The sequence below is a fragment of the Chanos chanos genome, chromosome 14 (genome assembly GCF_902362185.1).
Source record: "Chanos chanos chromosome 14, fChaCha1.1, whole genome shotgun sequence".
NCBI classification, from domain to species: Eukaryota; Metazoa; Chordata; class Actinopteri; order Gonorynchiformes; family Chanidae; genus Chanos; species Chanos chanos.
The window spans coordinates 17,731,357-17,750,716 of record NC_044508.1 but is presented as its reverse complement, the minus strand read 5'-3'; the positions used below and the strand labels follow the sequence as shown (position 1 = coordinate 17,750,716).

Here is a 19,360-nt window from a genome sequence, read left to right as displayed (position 1 = left end):
TTCCACAGAAACAACAATCAGGTGGTGTAGTTTTATGGGCAGATTTGTAAAAGGCAACTTTGGAAGTTGATATAATCTTACCTGACTGACCTATAATGACCCCATGAGACTTTATCTGAAAGTGAAACACTGAAATGTCTAAATGGTCTGACACTCAGCTCTCTAACCTTGTAGATAATATAAACTAGTAATAGTAATGGTATTTTATCTACCTCACATACCTAAAAAAAGAGTCACCAGCGTGTCTTTCTAATTATGATGCACAGAGTTAATCATACTTTCTCTACAACTTCTTTTGAATATTGCACTTGTCTCTTTTGCAATCACCAGATGAGAAGCAAATTTCTCTGATACAGAGCGATCTGATAATGCAAATGTCACAACTAGGAGAATGCCTGGTGACTCAGATGACTTAATACAGTACACTTAGATCGCTGGTCTAGGTCCCTACCACTCAAAGTAATTCAGATAAAAAGAAATTCATTCCTGGCTGCTATCCACGTTTGATTTCAAATGGTGTGTCTTAACCTGCTCTCTACTTAAAAAAAAATATTGTGGCCTTTGTTTTTCCACACCTTATGTTTTTGCTTTTGTTTTTTTTTCTGATATATTTTACCTTTATTTGCAGAGACAGATACCCAGGCTTACCAAGTTTAAAAGTCCAAGTTAAAAGTTCAGATACCAGATTGTTTGAAGTTCAATAGGTTCTAATTTCAAAGTGAGGTTATTTTCAGTACAGCTGAAAATAACCTCACAACATTCTGAATGTTGTGCTCACAGGCACACAATTTAACGGTCATTATCTTCTCCTTCCCTTCTCAGACAAATCTGTGACCAAGCTCCTGATGACACGATGAGCACAAAATTGCCAGTGTTTGATTATCGGACTTCTACTCTACTGATTTTATGATAGAATCAAGAAAAATCATTCTCAAAGAAGAGAAAGACAACTCGTGCATTGTTCCTCCATGACCAGTGCATGCCCAGAGTGGATGAATATGATGGATAGATCCGGAAAAGCTCAACTCTGGGGTAGCACTTACGGCAATAAACAGGGCTTTGAAGAATTGAAAACCAAGGCCTGACAGAGACAAACAGAAGAAGGAGACCACTGAAAGACTGAAAGAAGGACAGCAGGATGTTCATGAGAATAAAGAAATGTCAGTTTCTACAGCTGATCTCAATGTGCTGTGTTTTCTCAGTATTAATGGTCTGCTGGGAAGATGTGGATCACCACGTGGTTAGTCATATGAGGTCTTATTCGTACCGATACTTCATTAACAGTTACAACTTCTTAAACAAGAGCTTCAGCGTTAGCCGTGAGGAGGCTAAGAGCTTCAGCAGGTTCCCCTATCTCATCAACCATAAAAATGTTTGCAAGGGGTCAGAAGTACTACTTATTCTATGTGTCAAGTCTTCTCCAGAGAACTTCAAGAGAAGACAAGATATCCGTGCTACATGGGGTAACGAGACGTACATTGATCGGGAGCTTGGGGTTTCTGTGAAAGTAATCTTTGTCATGGGTGTCCACCACGACCATCACACGAGAGATGAGATCCAGAAAAAGCTTGTCAGGGAAGACAGGATCTTTGGAGATCTGGTGCAGCAGAACTTTCTGGACACTTTCCACAATCTTACCTTGAAGCTACTCCTTCAGTTCCACTGGGTACACAGCAACTGCGCCAATGCACAGTTTGTCATGTCTGCTGATGACGACATCTTTATTCACATGCCAAATCTAGTTCACTATCTACAGGAACGTAGTCGCCAACAAGTTAGGGATTTTTGGGTGGGCCACGTCCATAGAGGATCCCCTCCTATTCGCCGCAAGGACAGCAAATACTACATGCCCTTCGACATGTACCAGTGGTCATCTTACCCAGACTACACCGCAGGAGCTGCATATGTGGTCTCCAAAGACGTGGCCGCCAAAGTATACCACGCAACTTTGACGCTGAACGCCTCCATCTACATCGATGACGTCTTCATGGGTATCTGTGGCAATGCTATGGGGGTGTCCCCCCAGGAACACGTGTATTTCTCGGGTGAGGGTAAAACAGTCTACCACCCATGCATCTATGAGAAAATGATGACCTCACACGGGCATGACAAGGACATTAGGTACTTGTGGAAAGTGGCAACCGATCCAAATGTAAAAGGTATCTCTTCTGGACTCTTAGGGAAATTGTACTGCACGGCCGTGAAAGTGACCCTCCTCTGTAAGCCGTATAATGTTAACTCATATCCCTGTAGAGCTGCTTTTTCATAGTTCAGTGTGAGCTGCACAACAGGAAAATGTCGGAACGTCTTTCATCCTCTGGTTCAGTGTTGCAGGTGAAGCAACTATAAATTAACAAAGCTTAAGTCATGTACTTCTGCACACGTTTACAAAGCCTTTACATTGGAACATGCTGGAAACTTGAAATGTGGATCAGGGAATAGACATCTGACTGACACCCTCGTTGAGGTGAGGGAATATTCAAATGGATTGTTGTATCTTTTGTTAGGAAGTGTCTCAGATACTTGGACTTAATGCCAATAAATAACAAGTTTTTTTTACTGTTGTTTTTATAAAGTGGTTTTTTTTTGTTTTGTTTTTTTTATGCTGCTGCTTGAAATTAAATTGCCTCACCGTGTGCATTTCATTGTTTGTCATTTCCTTCCTTACTTGTGTGTAACATACGCTCTTTTCTGTTTCTCCTCTATGTCTCTCCCTCTTCCTCTCCATTCTCTTCCACATAGACACCAAAACCAACAGAAGGCATTTCCTGCCACTGGTATTTTCCACAACATCACAGAGCTCTGACAGCCCACATCCTGCCCCCTAAATCTTTCCACATGAATTCTACAAGTACTCTTATAGGTGCCATCTGGGCTTTAAAAAAGGTAATAAAAGGAATGTGGAAGATTTTGTGGGTATTTACAGGATAACACAAATCACTGGTGATTGATTCTGCTGATGCTTATGAGGCCTAATGTGGGACCCTGAATGTGGATCACACATAAATAGCAGATTTATGCTAATCGTCCTGAGTTCATGTTACCTTATATGGTAGCCAGTCAGTACTGAAGTTAATCCAACATATCCTGATGAAAATGAAGAAAACACACATCCAATAATGGCAGTTACAAAAGAAATGACAGCCTGTGAGAATTTATCATGGACTAGAGAGAAAGAGCTGCGTTTTAAAACTGTACAAGGGTCACAAGTTTATGTCTGTACTGTAGTTTTACTTTACTCAGCATTCAGCAACACAGTGATGTGCTATCACGGCTCGTCACAATGGCAGCACAGCCTTAACACATGATGCTTGACCCTCTCGGTGATAGTAGTGACCAAACCTATGTGCTATGTGTGTCCCAACTATTTTATCTGTAAATGTAGCAGTAGGAAAATCAGACTGCATCAACCATTACCCCTATTACCCCCTACAATCTTGTTGTGGAGAACTGAAATCGAAAAACTGCTAAGGGGAACAAGGATGTTAAATGATGGGCTCATGAATGTCACTTTAATCATTTCAAGAAATTTGCTTTCATACAAAATTAAAATGAAAGAAATGTATGACTTGTTTGACGCATCATTGTCAGAACGGATATTTATCTTTAAAAATGATCTTTGTATGCTGATCTTAAAGCAACCTCCTGTTCTGTTTGATGTTAAGAACCTGGCTCTTTCTGTCAAAGGAGACAAGAGTGTCATTTGACATTTATTTGAAACTGATTGCAGTTATTTCCCGTTACTTGGCTTAGAAAATCTTGAGTGTGCTTTCAGGCAGCAGTAGATGTGTGTGAATTAAAATGATTTAGAGAACCAGAACATCATTTTGTTAAAAAAAAAAAGCCAGTTGAAAAGAGTGAACATTAATGAGCTCGCTGGGACACTGACATTGACTGAGACTCAAATGCAGTGGGTGTATGGTCACATGTTCCAACATTATGATCTCAAAGACTTATTTTGACACCATTTTGTACTTCTGTCAAAAATCCTACACTCAGTGGTGACAATATTGCTTAGTGAAAAATTGCTTTTAGAAATTTTTGCCTGATTAATGGATAAAAAAAGTAAAAAAAATAAAAATCATTTTTACATTGTATCAGCAGAAGCAAACAACTATTGTTCTTCACAATGGAATGAGTCACAGGTTGCCAGAGCACGGTGCATAATAGTGTTAACTCAGCAGTCTATGCGGCAATACACATACACATGCATCGCATGTGACAAGCTAAGACAAATAAAATGAGTCTCTCAAATGCGTGAAATTATTTCAGGCAGGTGGAATAAGTGGTTCTCAGTCCAACTATGTATGTAGACAAAAAGGAAACACTTACTTCCGTCGGTTGGTCAAATTCTCCTCAGACTCATTCGTCATCAGCAAATGACTTGATCCTCCCTGACTTGCCTCATGCACAACTTCAATCTGAAAAAAAAAAAAGACTCGTTGTCTCATAGAACTGGTTGGACAAGAAATAGAAAATATAGGTCTACAACTACACCACCTCCAACTGTACAAACATTTCACTCTCACACTGTATACTCTGCCAGCAGACGGCATGAAAACCTAGATATAAGATGTGTTGACATGGTATAGGTGTATCTGTTTTTGTTTGTACTACTCTACAGGCAAATGGAATGGAGTCATTTCCTTAGAACTGGCCAGCTCCAGGAAATACAAGCTATGTTAACATAAGTCGGAGAAACAGGCTGTAAGTATTACTTTCTGTGTTTATTTGTTGCTTTGCTGTGCATTGCTGTAACGTCAACACCTCAGTACACAGTTCATAATGTGTGTTATGATTCTCATATAGTCATAACTGTCGTGAATTTATACAAATGCCGTTTACCACCACACACATTCAAAAGAAACAAGTCGCTTCCCATACAGAGTCCCAAGTGATAGGGGAAGCATAGCAGCTGTCATTGCCGCTTGCTACAGCTGAAACTGTGGACATACCCTGTCAATACTTCATAGAAGCCTAAAGATAAAATATTGATGAGATTATCATCTGAGCAATGTGGAGTCTTTTTTTCTCCCGATTTGCTGGAGGGAAGGCAGCAGTAGATTATGGTGCATTAGACAATCCCCCTGTCCAAGTGTAACACTATCAACACTGACATAAACCTATTAACAACAGGAGGAAAGACAGCAAAAGTCACTGATTTTTGGCGTTATTCATTTGTTTGTTTGTTTTTGTTTTTGTTTATTTGTCGTTGTGGTGACAAAGAGCTTCTCAGACAGTCATGAATAATTTAGTAATCGATGCCAAAAGCATGCTAGCCCAACACTGCAGTGCGAACATTTCATTGATGAGTTACTGTGGTTTGGGCGGAGTCTTATTTGGATGCCTTATGAGCAGGACACAGAAAGAAGTGACCTAATAACTCACTTTTATCCCTCCCTTGGCTTTGCGAATATTCTTCTTCTTTGCAAGTTCTGCTTCAGAGGCCTGTTTGGCAGCACTGGAGTGTTCAGAAGCTCTACGATTTGGTGCTGTTCAAGATTGGGGAACGACAAGAACGAGAAAAACGTTAGATGGGGAACTTAAACTAGACAGAACCTCAACAGGACATTTTCTTCTCCACAGGGAAACAGACAGTTTTCATTTCATGTACGGGAAAAAAAAAAAAAAAAAGAACAGGCCTATGATCTCATAAAACGTTTAACACCGTCACACATTCCTGTCTGGGTGTTAGCACACATTCCACACGAAACACTTGAATCATCACATGCTTGCCTATTCAGTGGTCCCAGGTGAAACCGTGCCCTGTTCTTATATTCCAATGGCTTGTAATGCATGACCAAATGATTTGCAATGGACAGATATTATATACAGTTTAAAAACAGCACAATGATTTATTTTTATCTTACCTTCAGTTAACATTTACTGTTTTACTGCTTTACTCCTTCATATTTAATACTTCATATCCTTTTTCTCCTTTATTTTACTGTTTTAATGATCTATACTTTTACTTATTTGTTTAACCTTTTAAGTTGTTTAACCTTTTATTTATGTCAATGTCTCACCAAGCTTCTTAATATGCTTTTTAATCATATCTTATAATGTTACAGACAGTAACCTGAACAGGAAGTGGCTGTGTTATACCTATGAAAGATGGACAGCCCTTTAGGTGAAAAGGAGATGAAAATTAAGAAAAAAGGTTAAAATAAATAAATAAATAAATTTAAAAAAACATTAAGGATACATTGCATTTGCATTCTTACACAAAACCCACTCTACATTTTGCATTCCCTGAAAACAAAATGATTCGGGCTTCCCGGTGCCTCTGGGAAGTCTGATTTGTTCAGGTTTGTGATCTGAACAAGTCTGCCGAGGTTAAGCTATATATTATACTTTACTCTGAGTGTGCACTTCAACATAAGGGGAAAATGTAAGCTCTACAAATGACATTTTAAACTGCAAAGGACTAGGTACAGTCAATTAAGAAATGCTAATCAGGTTGACAGTAGTAGAAAGCAGAGAATATGCTTGCAGTAGTCTTGATACTGATGTTGAGGTAGCACAATGTGTTGCCAAGCCAAGTTCCCTCAACTCAACTACATTTTTGTAAAACTGAGTGGTATTTTTCTAATCACATCTTTATCAACTGTTGTTACAATGAAATTATTAACACAGAAGCTTAGCTGACAAATGACAAGAAAATCACTATTTTTCCAAACAATTAGGCATTACAACAGAAAACAAAAGCAGACTCAGACTTAGAGGACTCAGTCTTTTGATCTGAGTCCCCTAAAGGACTTTGTGGTGCTGTTTTATGTCAGCGTGATATTTCTCACACCATGTGAAACCAGTGTGGATCATGTAAAAACAACTGAGACGTGGGAAATAAGTACCACATATCTAACATATCCTTTTCGTGTTGCTGATGAATTTCAAGAGTTGTCTGGTTTCAACCTCAGGCTGAAACTTTTGCTATAGGTGCAGAGCCCACTGGTTCCTCTAAGTCTGGGTTACCACCATGGAAACCAAAGCGTGCACAGTCAAATGGTGCACTGCAGCACTCAGGAAGTCAACATTGTGATCGTGAGGTGTTATGCATTTTAGTCCCCTAAAGGTCTTAGTACCACTCACCTGGGCCCGGGGGGCGAGGTGTTTTAGGTGAAGGGCGTTTAGGGGAGGATTCAGGTCGAGGGGCAACAGGTTGAACTGGCCTGGTCTGTTTAGCGGAGAGCTTCTTAAGACTAGCGTGTCTCTTCTCAAACATTTCCTGAACATCCTCCAACCTCTTCAAAGTCCTCTGCACATTGACCTAGATGCAATAATATCACAGATCAACTGCTTGAAAGATCAGATAATGTGTTTTTCCCCTATTGAGATTAACTCTTGAGTTTAAACTGTACTTGTAAAATATTCTCTAGGCTAATTTTAAGTTTAACCACTGATTACAAACCCAAACTGAAGCCTCCCACCAGACTTTGGTGGATTGTTTTGATGCTGAGACATGACGTCTGTTGAAAAGGGCTTGTCATACCTTGATGGGCTCAGAGAGGACGATCATGTATTGGTTGTGAAGATCTTTGAGCTCATTGAGTCCCTGCTCCAGAGCAGTGTTCATATATTTCTCAATATCCTGCAAAGCTGCCTCTGCTCCTTCCTGAGACTGGCACTTATCTACAGCCTGGGAGGCCAACAGATACACACCAGCCTCGCACCACTGGTTAACCTGAGGACACACACATACACACACACGCACGCACGCGCACACACACACACACACACACACACACACAAGCTCATTCAAAAACATGTTTGGATTTGTTCCACTGGTTTCTACTGGTTCTATCAAGTTTTTCCACAGCCATTTCTGACCTTGTCCATAACTTTGTGTATCTGCAGAGACTTGGACAGAATGTCGTATTTCTTCTTTGCTTCATTGCTAAAATCGTCACAGATTCGTCTAAGCTCCACACACTTAGGTCGTATGGAATCCACAGCATAGTGGTTGCTCTGAATCAGTTGATCGCCATGCGACGCATGCAGCTGGGCCTTCTCCAAAGATTCCTGTCAAAAATTCATTGCCCAGTACGTTACTTTTCATACAGCAAAACATTACAGCAACAGCAACATACAAATCAAAATTAATAATAAGTTTATTTAGGGCCCAGTATCACTTTTTGTAGTCTCAAAGGGCTTTACATGTCTATAACAAAGTCAAATCAAAATTATACTATCCATAAGTTCGAGAAAATAGATAAGTGTTTGGTCTGGTTTTAAAGGTATGGAGAGAGTTTGCCTCCCTAACTTCTATAGATAAACCATCCAGAGGAAGGGAGAGTGGTAGGAGAAGGTTCGGTTGCCAGCAGACTTCTTTTTAACTCTTGGAACGACTTATAGTCCAGAATCTTGAGGGCGCAGGGTGCAAGGTGGGTTATAGGGTGTAATTAAGTCAGACAGGTAGGAAGGCGCAAGCCCATGTAAAATTTTATATGTTAATAAGAGGACCTTAAAATCTGCCCTTGCATGAATGAAGGGAGGCCAGGACAGGTGTAATGTGATCAGACTTCCTTGTTCTGGTCAGAATTCCGGCAGCAACATTCTGGACCAGCTGAAGACTTTTGGTACTAGAGGCAGGCAGGCCAGAGTACAGAACATTGCAGTAATCGAGGCGAGATGTGACAAACGTGTGAACAATGGTTTCTGCATCGGCCATACTTAGAAAGGGCCTCATTTTAGCAATATTACGTAGGTGATAAAAGGCAGTTGTGGTTGTGTTTTTGATATTTATAACTAACGAGAGACTAGAGTCAAAAATTACACCAAGGTTTTTAGCTGAAGAGTTTTGAGAGACGATGCAGTTGTCAAAATTTAGGGTAAGATCACTAAAAAGATGCTTATGCTTAGGACTACCAATGACCAGCATTTCAGTCTTGCCTGCGTTAAGCATCAGGAAATGAAATGAAATGAATGAAGACATCCAACCCTTAATAGCACAAAGACACGCCTCAAGGTTAGCCAATTCAGAGTGGTCATTGTGCTGGATAGGTAAGAAAATCTGAGTATCGTCAGCATAACAAGGGAAGTTGACGTTGTAACTATGAGTAATGTCACCCAAAGGGAGCATGTAAATAGAGAATAGAAGAGGGCCAAGGACTGATCCCTGAGGAACACCATAGTTAAGTTCACGGTATTCAGAGGTCACATTATTACGGTGGACACACTGTTTTCTCTGAGAGAGATAAGATTTAAACCAAGAGACCACCAGGCCACGCATGCCAATTTGATTTTCCAGGCGCTTTAACAATATAGTGTGATCAACCGTGTCAAATGCTGCACTCAGATCAAGCAGAATAAGAATAGAAGTAGCACCAGCCTCAATGGCTAATAAAAGATCATTAGTTACTCTGGTAAGTGTGGTTTCAGTAGAGTGAAGCCTGACTGAAATATTTCAAACAGACTGTTAGAGGGCATATGGGCTATCAGCTGAACAGCTACAATTTTTTCAAGTATTTTTGAAAGAAACGGGAGATCAGAGATCGGCCTATAATTATTTAAGGGCTCAGGATCAAGGTTCATTTTTTAAGTAAAGGCCCGATCACAGCTGTTTTAAAAGCGGAGGGTAAAACACCAGATTTAAGTGACATATTTAGAAGGTTTATCATTGTTGGGCCGAGAACCGAGAAAAGCCCTATGTAAAGTTTAGCAGGTAGGGGATCAAGGGGGCAAGAGGCTGGTTTAGCAGAATGCACCAATTTAGACAGCACAATTTGGAGAGCGTGCAGGCAGTCTGATTTGAAGTCTATTTTTTGTGAGAAAAAATTCAACAAAATCGTTTGCAGTAAAAGGGCTAGATTGAGGGGAGTGATTCTGGGTAAGTTTAGATACTGTATCAAAAAGAAACCTGGGGTTATTTTTGTTAACAATGATTTTCGAGTAATACATGGATTTGGCTATGTAAAGAGTGCATTCTAAAGCTGAGTTAAAAGAAGACATAAAATGATTAAATATATCAGCTTTTGTTTTCTTGTTATGATTATAGCTGTCACAGGGTATAATGAAAAATTTTTAAACAAAGAGTTATGAAAGGGTTGTAACTACTTATCTGGAAAAGCAAGAGGCCAACATCAGGGTAATCTCTGCCAAAAACCTGAACAACCTGAGGTGGTTGTTTTTGGGTTTTGGTATTTGACTCTGCCATTTTACATTATCAGTTGTATTCTGACTAGGGGTGCACCGATCCACTTTTTTCAGTTCCAATCTGATTCTGATACCGGAATGTGGACATCTGCCTATACCAATATTGATACCGGTACCAGAGCTCCTTTTCCTTGAATATTATTGTTAGCATTATTATTATTATTATTATTATTATTATTATTATTATTATTATTATTCGTGGTGGTGGGATTATGTGTAAGGTTACATGAGGCTGTAGTAAACCACACAGCACCTTTTATTCAAAGAGCAGAGAATATACAAAAATGCATTAAATTTACCACTGTATTTAAATTTTTAATATACCTTGGCCCTGAATGCACGTTCCAACAGGCTGCAAAATCCAACATTTTCAACGACAGATAGTGATTGATCACTGAGTATGATGAAATTGGGCAAATTCTCTGTTGTATCGACGTGAGAGGAAACTCACCTGAGCTGTGTCTTCCAGAGTTTTCAACTCCTTCAGTAGCTGTTCCACATGAATGACACAATCACCAGTGTCAGAGAGAGCAGCTAATGTCTGCATTAGACTGTCCAAAGACACTTTCACCTTCAGAGAAGAACAGCAATCTTAGTATGATTTTTTTAACACAAACAAGAGATTATCAACAAAAAGTGAAATGTAACTAAACAAGGATTTTTTTAAATTTTTAATGCAGACAGTAAACAGCAATATGGGTAGGCTGAGCAAGTATTGGTACCTCTCTGAAATCTTGCTCAAAATGCCTCAGCTGTAGACAGTGCTCTAACTTGAGATGATGTTTGGACCAGAACTGCTCAAAAGCATTTTCTGTCTCATCCAGTTGTGCCAACAACCTGAGACAGACAAATGAAATAAAATATACATTTCTTTGTTTTCTTTCAACATCTCAGGAAAATATATGTAAAAGAACGCCCGTTAACATGATTGTGATAATGCAGATATTTCTTATGGGCATATCTCTCCAAACTGGAGGAAGGTTTTGGGTTTTTTTTTTTTATTGCTTGAGAAGTCAGTTGAAATTGACAGCACTTAACCATGCAAGTTAAAAAGAACTGAGAAAAAAAGAGAAGAAAAACAAAGCAGGTGGGGGTGGGGGGGAAATGAGGCCAGACCTCTCGACTGTGGAGAGATTTTCCGTTTCATCTGGGTTTAGTTTGTGACTCTCACTTTTACTCGCTTGGTCTTTAATGCAAGAAAGCAATGTTGTTCCTTGTTTCATTGCTAACTTAAGTTCATCCTGTTAAAAAAAAAAAAAAAAGTGATCACCAAACTTATTCATGTCAAATAATAGATAATAGTAAATCACCATTCTGGCTGCATGTTTGTTTGTAAATCTATATCTATAAATGCACAATTAACATATCGAAGAATTATTTAGCTAAAACATTTTTTCTTCTTCACTCGATGCAATTGCAATAGGAGAATGCACTTTTGTAGTGGGGTTTTTTATGTTTTTATGTGTTTTTTATGTATTTTATGTGTTGCTCAATAGTTACATTTACTCACTTTGAGCTTATCATGTTTTTCTGTGTGGGAAACGAGGAGATCTTTTGTGCACTGCACATCATTGGGCAGCTCAGTTTCCGCCAGTTCACTGCCAAATCTCTGCAGCATTTGCCCCGTTGATTTCACAGTCACAGCAAAGTTTTCAATAGCCTGCCATTGCAAAGTAAAGCTTTTTATGAAAGTCACATCTGTCATGATCAGAATCAAATAAATAAAAGCTCGAAACATTGCGTTGAAGTCACTCTGAAATACAGATAATGTGGAAAAAATTATGAATGTCTGTCGAAGATGACAGTAAGTGCATTGGACTAAATTACAGTAAATTTGCTTCAGGTTTATAGTAGTCTTTCCCTCAAGTGTGAATGTAACACAGAATCAGGGTGCAGTTCAAAAGAAGAGAGGAGAGGAGAGGAGAGGAGAGGAAAGGAGAGGAGAGGACAAACTGTCACTCACTGTGCGATGATGGATCCATTGGCTGTGACTGTATTCCAAACTTCCTCCTAGCTCACACGTCAGCTGGCTTTTGTCCACATAGCCATGCAAGTCAGATAGGGAGTTCAGCATAACAATCTGAAAAAGCAGGAAGAATCACTGAAAAAATTCTTAACAAAGTAATATATTTACACTGAGACTTTGCTGAAGTGCTTAATCATTGGCTAATGGTGTTAATCGGATAGATAAACTATGTAATCATTCCCTAAAGCTGTAACGAGGGAGTCAATTTTGGTCTATTTCCTTTTCATGCTTAGAGCTAACAGACTGGAGCTTTTTTTATATGTAAGATAGTAGGTTCAGATCATGTAGTGTCATTACCATTCTGTGACAGACACATATAAAATTCAGAATGTAAAGTATTGTCAAAACAAGTTACAAAAGCCATTTTGGTATGAAGTGGTGAACATGTGGGTTTTGTTTTTCAAAAATGCTGAGAATCAAGAATGAGCAACTTCTTTCATCATAAGAACAACAGTGCGCTGAATGAATTAGACTTGAACAGAAGCACAACAGAAGCGGCAGAGTGTTAAAAAAAAAAAAGACTTGCTAGAAGCTCAGCATGTTTTCACACTTCACACTGCAACCTTCAACACATCTTTTTTTTTTTCATTTGCGTGTGATTTTTTGACTGCGTGTTAAGTAGGAGAACGGCGCGTCAAGTTCTTTACATCCAACGAATGCTAACAAAACAGAGATAAGTCATGAGTCCACCTGTTAGATTATATTTTGCTATGTTTCAATTGTTATGTTTACAGGGGTGGAAGAAAGTAAAAGTAGAAATACTCTTGCTAAAAAAACTACTTTAAGCAGAGTTAAACTGACAGCCGTTTTTGTAAATTGTAAATGAGTGACTATTTTACTCTTACTGAAGTATTTTTCAAGTACTTGAGGTACTTTAACTCAGAGTATTTTTTAGCCTCTACTTCCACCCACGTATGTTCATGTTTCTTTCTTTATTGCTCAAAAGCACTGTTGACAACTGATGCATGAAATATTTGCATATTGTGAAGAGAAGACAGAGACTACCTATTGAAGTCTGTCATACAGTCTTTCCATCATGCAAATACAAAGCGACATGAGATGCGAAAGCGCCATTTTCACAGACTCTAGCACGCTTGGGTTTTGAGGTCTTCAGCGTCATGTTTCAAGTTTCCTCTGCATCGAGCACAACAAGAAGTTGATGCAATGTGACAGTGAGACCTGTGAGATTGTCACAGAAGGTCTTCTGCTAAGGCAGAATGTGCAGGGAGGGTTTGTAGAGAAGAAGAGCACTCTCCAGAGGCAATGGACACCAGTACCTTCATTTTAAAGTCATCGCGGTGTAACCTGATGCCGATGTCGGCGATGGCTCTTTGGATAAAACGCGAGGGCCTCAGCACCAGGACCTGCTGCAGATTCCCTGGAAACGCCCCCTGTAAAACATTAAAGCAAATTACACCTCCTCCTCATCCTGTCGGAAAACGTCACCTTATTCAGGGAACTCATTCAGCGATCTCAAATCTGTCTGTATGCGACTTAAAAATGCTGTGTGATGTGTTTCAGTACTTTGGTGTTAACAGCCCTAAATCATGTTAATGTGAACATATCCGTTTGCAACTAAGGAACGCGAACTTGAGCATCTTTCAGGTTCGCGTGAGATTCGGAATTCTCCGGGTGTCGAAAACACAGAGCGCACATGGTTCACTGTAAACAACACTGGCTAGCTTAACCATTTTTTTGCAAAATGGCCAGTGCAAGTGGCGATTCAGACAATGCAGCTAGCGGTACTGCTGAGGTCAGTTCATATCATTATTTGAAGGAGTTTTATGAATTAGTCAGTAGAGATTTTGAAGGAAAAAATCTCACATTTTTATGCAAATTGTTCCCACCAAGTCTGAAAAAACAGGTCTGAGCGTCAGCCACATCATCATCATCATCAAATTTGAAATGACACATCGATTTGAACCATCCGTCTAGTCTTGGGAAATGAACTGGGACTATGAAGCTGTTCAGAATTCAAAACTGTGAGCTATGAACGTGAACTTGCTCGTTTTAATCTGTGTGAATTGAACTTTGAGCTAGCTCTTGTGAAGGGTGAACTTGCACAGCACTTTTCAAAACCACATCTGTTGTGTGCAGTGTCCTGCATAGAGCCATTCCACAATAGACATGATGACTGATAAAGTATGTGAAAAAAAACAAAATGGACAAACCGCAATCCGCGCCAGCGAAGACTTCACTGCGCTCCATTTGTCCCGACGACGATCTATGATAATAATGAAGCCAATGCTGGCAGCATCCAGACTACAAAACAAATAAACAAATAAACAGACACTTTGGATTTAAATGAATAACAGTTAAGCATTTATGAAGCATAAATGAAAAACATCCTGAGAGTTTAAGTATGACTTATTTTGACAGTGAACTTGGACATTTGATCTTTTTGTGTCACACAAACAGGAACATCTGAAGAGGAAGAACCAACGGAGTAAGTTTTGGGGTTTTTCCCTGTATAACTGCACCTCTGTATCAGATCACGTCCATACCCCCTGTGTAAGCTCTCAGAATTAGAAACACAATCACATGGAACATATAAGAGTAAAAATACAGAAAACAGTGGGCCTCTTACAAGCAGCCAAAAGAGGTAAACTGGTTCACTGGGTCTCACCAGAGGGTCTGTAAGGCCCTATAACTCGAGGGATATCTATCTATCTATCTATCTATCTATCTATCTATCTATCTATGTGTATCTTTCTCTCTGTCTCTCTCTATATATACATATATATAAAAAGATATAAAGATATATATATATACATATATATATACAGAGAGAGAGAGAGAGAGAGAGAGAAGAAGAAGAAGAAGAAGTACTTTATTGATCCCCTTGGGGAAATTTGTCCTCTGCATGTAACCCATCCTATATATATACTAGAAGCAGCAGGCAGCCACGAGCAACACCCAGGGACCAACTCTGGTTCTTCTGCCGGTGCCTTGGTCAAGGGCACTGATAAGATTATGAACCCTAACACACGTCTTTTACTATGTGTATAACCAAAGGGAAATATGCGTAGAAGAAAAAGGACACTGAACTCTGTGTGTGTGTGTGTCACAACCTGCACCGCCATTTTGGACTTTTAGTTTGCTATGTCTTTGTGCTTTTGCTGTGTCTGTCTCCGCCCCTCACCTGTTCCTGTTTGTCTAATTATTAACCTTGTTAATTTCTACCAATCCTGTGTTGCCCTCTTTTAGTTCTCCCTCTATTTATGTCCTAGTGTTTGCCTTGTCCATTGTCTATCGTTGTTTGTGTTTTGCGCACACTGTTATGCTGCACCTTTTTGTTATCGGCTTTTGTTATCAGTTTGCACTTGTATTTTAATCTTCAGTTTATCAGTAAAGTCTTCCGTTTTGTCACTTCAATCATTGTGTCTTTGCACTTGGGTCCTGCACCACACCACCAGCGTGACAGAACGATAGACCAAACAAGGACCCAGCAGACACTTCTGTCCCCCGGGCAGAGACGGCTCCAGCTCCTGACCTGGGTGCGGCGGGGCTCCCTCTCTCAGTAGGTTCTCCAGCCCCTAACCCGGGGGGGGACTTTTTTGGGGGGGCCTCCCAGCCCTAGACCCAGGCACCACATGGACTGTGGTGCTGGGCCCAACCATCTCTAGGGCTGTGTCTGCTCCTGGGTCTCCTGTCTCTGCCACCCTGAATCCCCCTCTTCAAGCAGTGATTCCGAAGGCACCATGGAGGGTGCGCTGCCCAGCACGAGGAATGCGCTCCCCGGCGCACCATGGAGGGTGCGCTGTCCTGCCCTGTTCCCGAGGCCGCTTTCCCGGCCCTGGTCAGCTCCCATGCTGACGCCCTGTCCTGGTCAGCTCCCATGCTGACGCCCTGTCCTGTTCCCGAGGCCCTTTCCCCGACCCAGCTCAGCCCTCTAGCCGACGTCGAGGCTGTCTTGAAGAGTCTGCTCCGTTCCTGTTCCTCTGCCGGTTTGGAAAGTCTGTTCCAGCCAACCCCTCACCTGCTCGGCCGCAGAGGGGGCCCGTCGGCTGCAGCACCTTCGGTCATCCCTCTGTGCGCGCCCCCCCCCCCACCCGGTCTGTTCTGGACTTTGTTTTTCTTTTGGGCCGTCTGGGAGCCACCCCTTAAGGGGGGGGGGGGCTCTGTCACAACCTGCACTGCCATTTTGGACTTTTGGTTTGACATGTCTTTGTGCTCCTGTTCTGTCTGTCTCCGCCCCTCACCTGTACCTGTTTGTCTAATTATTACCTTGTTAATTTTATCCAATCCTGTTTTGCCCTGTTTAGTTCTCCCTTGTATTTAAGTCCTAGTGTTTGCCTTGTACTTTGTCTATCGTTGTTTGTGTATTTTTGCGCACTGTCATGCTGCACCTTTGTTATTGGCTTTTGTTATTAGTCTGCACTGTATTTTAAGTAAAGCCTTCCGTTTCGTCACCGTCAACCATCGTGTCTCTGCTCTTGGGTCCTGCACCACACCACCAGCGTGACAGTGTGAGATATAACCAAACTTCCATGAAAAATTCCAAAATTTGGTGTGTTGTGCGTGGTATGGGGGGGAAACACTGTCTACAGCAACATTCCAGAAGCTTCCATAGATGGTCTCACAGTTCGAGATCAGGTGACTGAGAAAGCTGTGTCTAATGCTTTATGTTTTCATGCCTGTTTAACCATTCAGTGACCATTGGGGCCTGTAGAGAGAGACACACTGCTTCACCACAGGATTCAAATGATTGCTTTTAATAATTCTGTATTTACTGCCGTTTATGTGTGCACAGTCTCCTCACCTCGTGAAACAAACACCCTGCTTCAGGAGCGTTGTTTGGTTTGAACCACAGACAAAATGGTGTGATTACTGAGAACTCCTGTGATGTGGCCCTTATTTCCTCTTGTCGTGGTTCACTGTCCCCATTCTTTATACCTCTTTACTGTTCTAATTTATTCAAGCGCTTGCCTCATTTTGGTAGTTACCTAGAACTGTTATTTGCTCGTGTGTGAACATCACCCAAGCTTTTCTCACTTAAGAAAACCACATTGTTCACAGTATTTATATCTGTTCACAGAGACTGATACAAAGTTAGACAGAAGAGTCTGACCTTGGTATGCTCGTAAGGTATGTCACCACATTGATAAAATCTTCATCAGAAATGTCATTAAAGCCAGAGAATTCTGGGAAGGTGATGATAGGAGCTCCATCTTTTCCTCGCCCTCCTGCAGAGAGAGAGAGAGAGACGACACAACTTGTGTAATATAAAATCCAGTCATATCCCAAACATAATGTTTTCACCTTCTGCGAGATTTCTCAGAAAAGTGGCTTCCTAAATCATTAAACCATACAAAGAGATTTGATTTCAGCAAATGAAAAAATACATTACATTAATCTGAACATGCGTTGTCTGAAAATTACCATTGTTGGCATGGTGAGACATTAGGAACAGAGTGTGTGTGTGTCTGTTTGTGTGTGTATGTTTAGCCACTAGAGGGAGATAAGGGGCAAGATAATGCATACCATGCCCTGAGGAATGGGACAAGACGAATTACAGAGGCTTTTAGTAGAAGTGCTGTTCAGTTTAAAAAATACAATCAAGTTTCTGTAAACATTATAACCGGCCAAGAGCCTCACTTTAAATAAATAATTAAATAAACATAGTCCATGGGGTCATGGCTTTGTCGTCGACAGAAAACTTTTAGATCTTCATTTGGTATGCACACAGACACGTTTGATTTTTTCTGTGGAAACTGGTTGGGGAATTCTGTGAGCTCTCTTCTGGATTCAGTTACTAAACTAATTTTTCTCCTGTTTGATGAGCTCCTTCACCGCCCCTGTTATGATTTTACTCACTGATCACAGTGATTTTAAGGGATTTAGGACTGATGTCTACAGTGTTGCAGACTCATGATGAGGAATTCAGCTAACGACAAAAAAACCTGATGAAAACTTCAGTGTATATTTGGGCAATTTTGGTCTGACCTCAGTCCCCCCTCACACACACAAACACATGCGCACACACACACGCACCCACACACACAGTCACACACACATGCAAACGCACACACACACGCACCCACACACACACACACATACACACACATGCAAACACATAACAGGCAAACACACTCACACACACAGAGTTCAATTTCCTTTTTCCTCTAAGCAGCTTGAGCACAGCATGCAACCTCACCAACCACTCCTGCCAAAGACACACTTCCAATTAATGGAGCAAACTGGGAAAAAAAATCGATAGATAACAAAGATGCTCAAACAGTAAATGGATGTAGGCCTACAGAGGACATCAAACTTTGCACACAGGTCCCTGACCTTGGATTACAACCAGTGTGCTGAATCCTACCCACAACCACAGCATACATAGCCCTGTAAACTAAAACTTCACAAACCGCACGAACAGAAAGTGCCAGCCGAAGCTACACGTTCCACACGCTTCTGAAGGCCGAACTTGTATGAGACTCTGTTATAAATGTCGTCGTCATGGAGATGTCCATCTGAGGCAAATAAAGAATGAGCTTCCTCATTCAGAATTACACGTTTACGATGTTAATCAGTGCTGACTCATCTAAGTGTTAGAGAATAACCAACGTGCATTGTGACATTCAGGAAGAAAGACACTCTCTGAAAACTGAAAGGTGAGGTTACATTCGATTTTGTTCAGCATAGTCAAATCAAGCAGGACCGAGAGACACGTATAAAGACCAAATAAAATCAACTGACTACATTAGCTCGAGGCCCGTCGGGAGAGGCAGGGAGAAGCCATTTAAAGTCGAGTATGTAAGGTTTGTTTCTCTCCCAGTAACATTACATAACGTTTTTGTAGTCATGCTGGTCCAACTCATCATCCGTTCTGTGAGAGGCTCTCGGTGAACTGGTGGGGACACGGACCAGTGCCAACACGGCCCTAGTGCTTCTTACATGACTGTAAAGGAATGGAAAAGATCTCTGTGGAGCAAAGTGTCTAAGACTGCGTGACCCCACCCATCAACAGTCACTGCTCTCTCAGCAATTCTGCCTAACTACTCACCATAGAGCTAAAAAAGAAAAAGAAAAAGAGAAAAACCCTCATCATAGAGCTAAAAAAAACTAGACGTGTTTGAGCAAGAGCAGCTATGAGCAACTTCAAAGACTGCTTTAATTGCTTATGGGAGAGGGAAAAACCATCACATTTCTTTTTATACTGCATCAGTTTGTAGA

The 19,360-nt window shown here is 40.8% G+C and overlaps 2 protein-coding genes across 3 annotated transcripts in view; one reads left to right on the top strand and one right to left on the bottom strand.

Moving 5' to 3' along the window:
• Window positions 1-19,360, bottom strand: part of mcf2l2 (MCF.2 cell line derived transforming sequence-like 2) — a 65,765-nt gene that overhangs the window by 34,813 nt on the left and 11,592 nt on the right. For both annotated transcript variants that reach the window (XM_030791158.1, XM_030791157.1), the window contains exons 3-15: window positions 17,253-17,367; window positions 14,353-14,443; window positions 13,459-13,572; window positions 12,119-12,235; window positions 11,666-11,815; window positions 11,272-11,396; window positions 10,878-10,992; window positions 10,607-10,726; window positions 7,831-8,022; window positions 7,493-7,684; window positions 7,093-7,270; window positions 5,389-5,492; window positions 4,333-4,421 (exon numbers count right to left, since the gene is read on the bottom strand). In XM_030791158.1, the coding sequence (XP_030647018.1) occupies window positions 4,333-4,421; window positions 5,389-5,492; window positions 7,093-7,270; window positions 7,493-7,684; window positions 7,831-8,022; window positions 10,607-10,726; window positions 10,878-10,992; window positions 11,272-11,396; window positions 11,666-11,815; window positions 12,119-12,235; window positions 13,459-13,572; window positions 14,353-14,443; window positions 17,253-17,367 (1,702 nt within the window). The remainder of the gene's footprint in view (window positions 1-4,332; window positions 4,422-5,388; window positions 5,493-7,092; window positions 7,271-7,492; window positions 7,685-7,830; window positions 8,023-10,606; window positions 10,727-10,877; window positions 10,993-11,271; window positions 11,397-11,665; window positions 11,816-12,118; window positions 12,236-13,458; window positions 13,573-14,352; window positions 14,444-17,252; window positions 17,368-19,360) is intronic.
• b3gnt5a (UDP-GlcNAc:betaGal beta-1,3-N-acetylglucosaminyltransferase 5a) lies at window positions 1,139-2,269 on the top strand. Its single transcript, XM_030791159.1, has one exon. It carries the CDS (start codon window positions 1,139-1,141, stop codon window positions 2,267-2,269), a length of 1,131 nt encoding a protein of 376 aa, XP_030647019.1.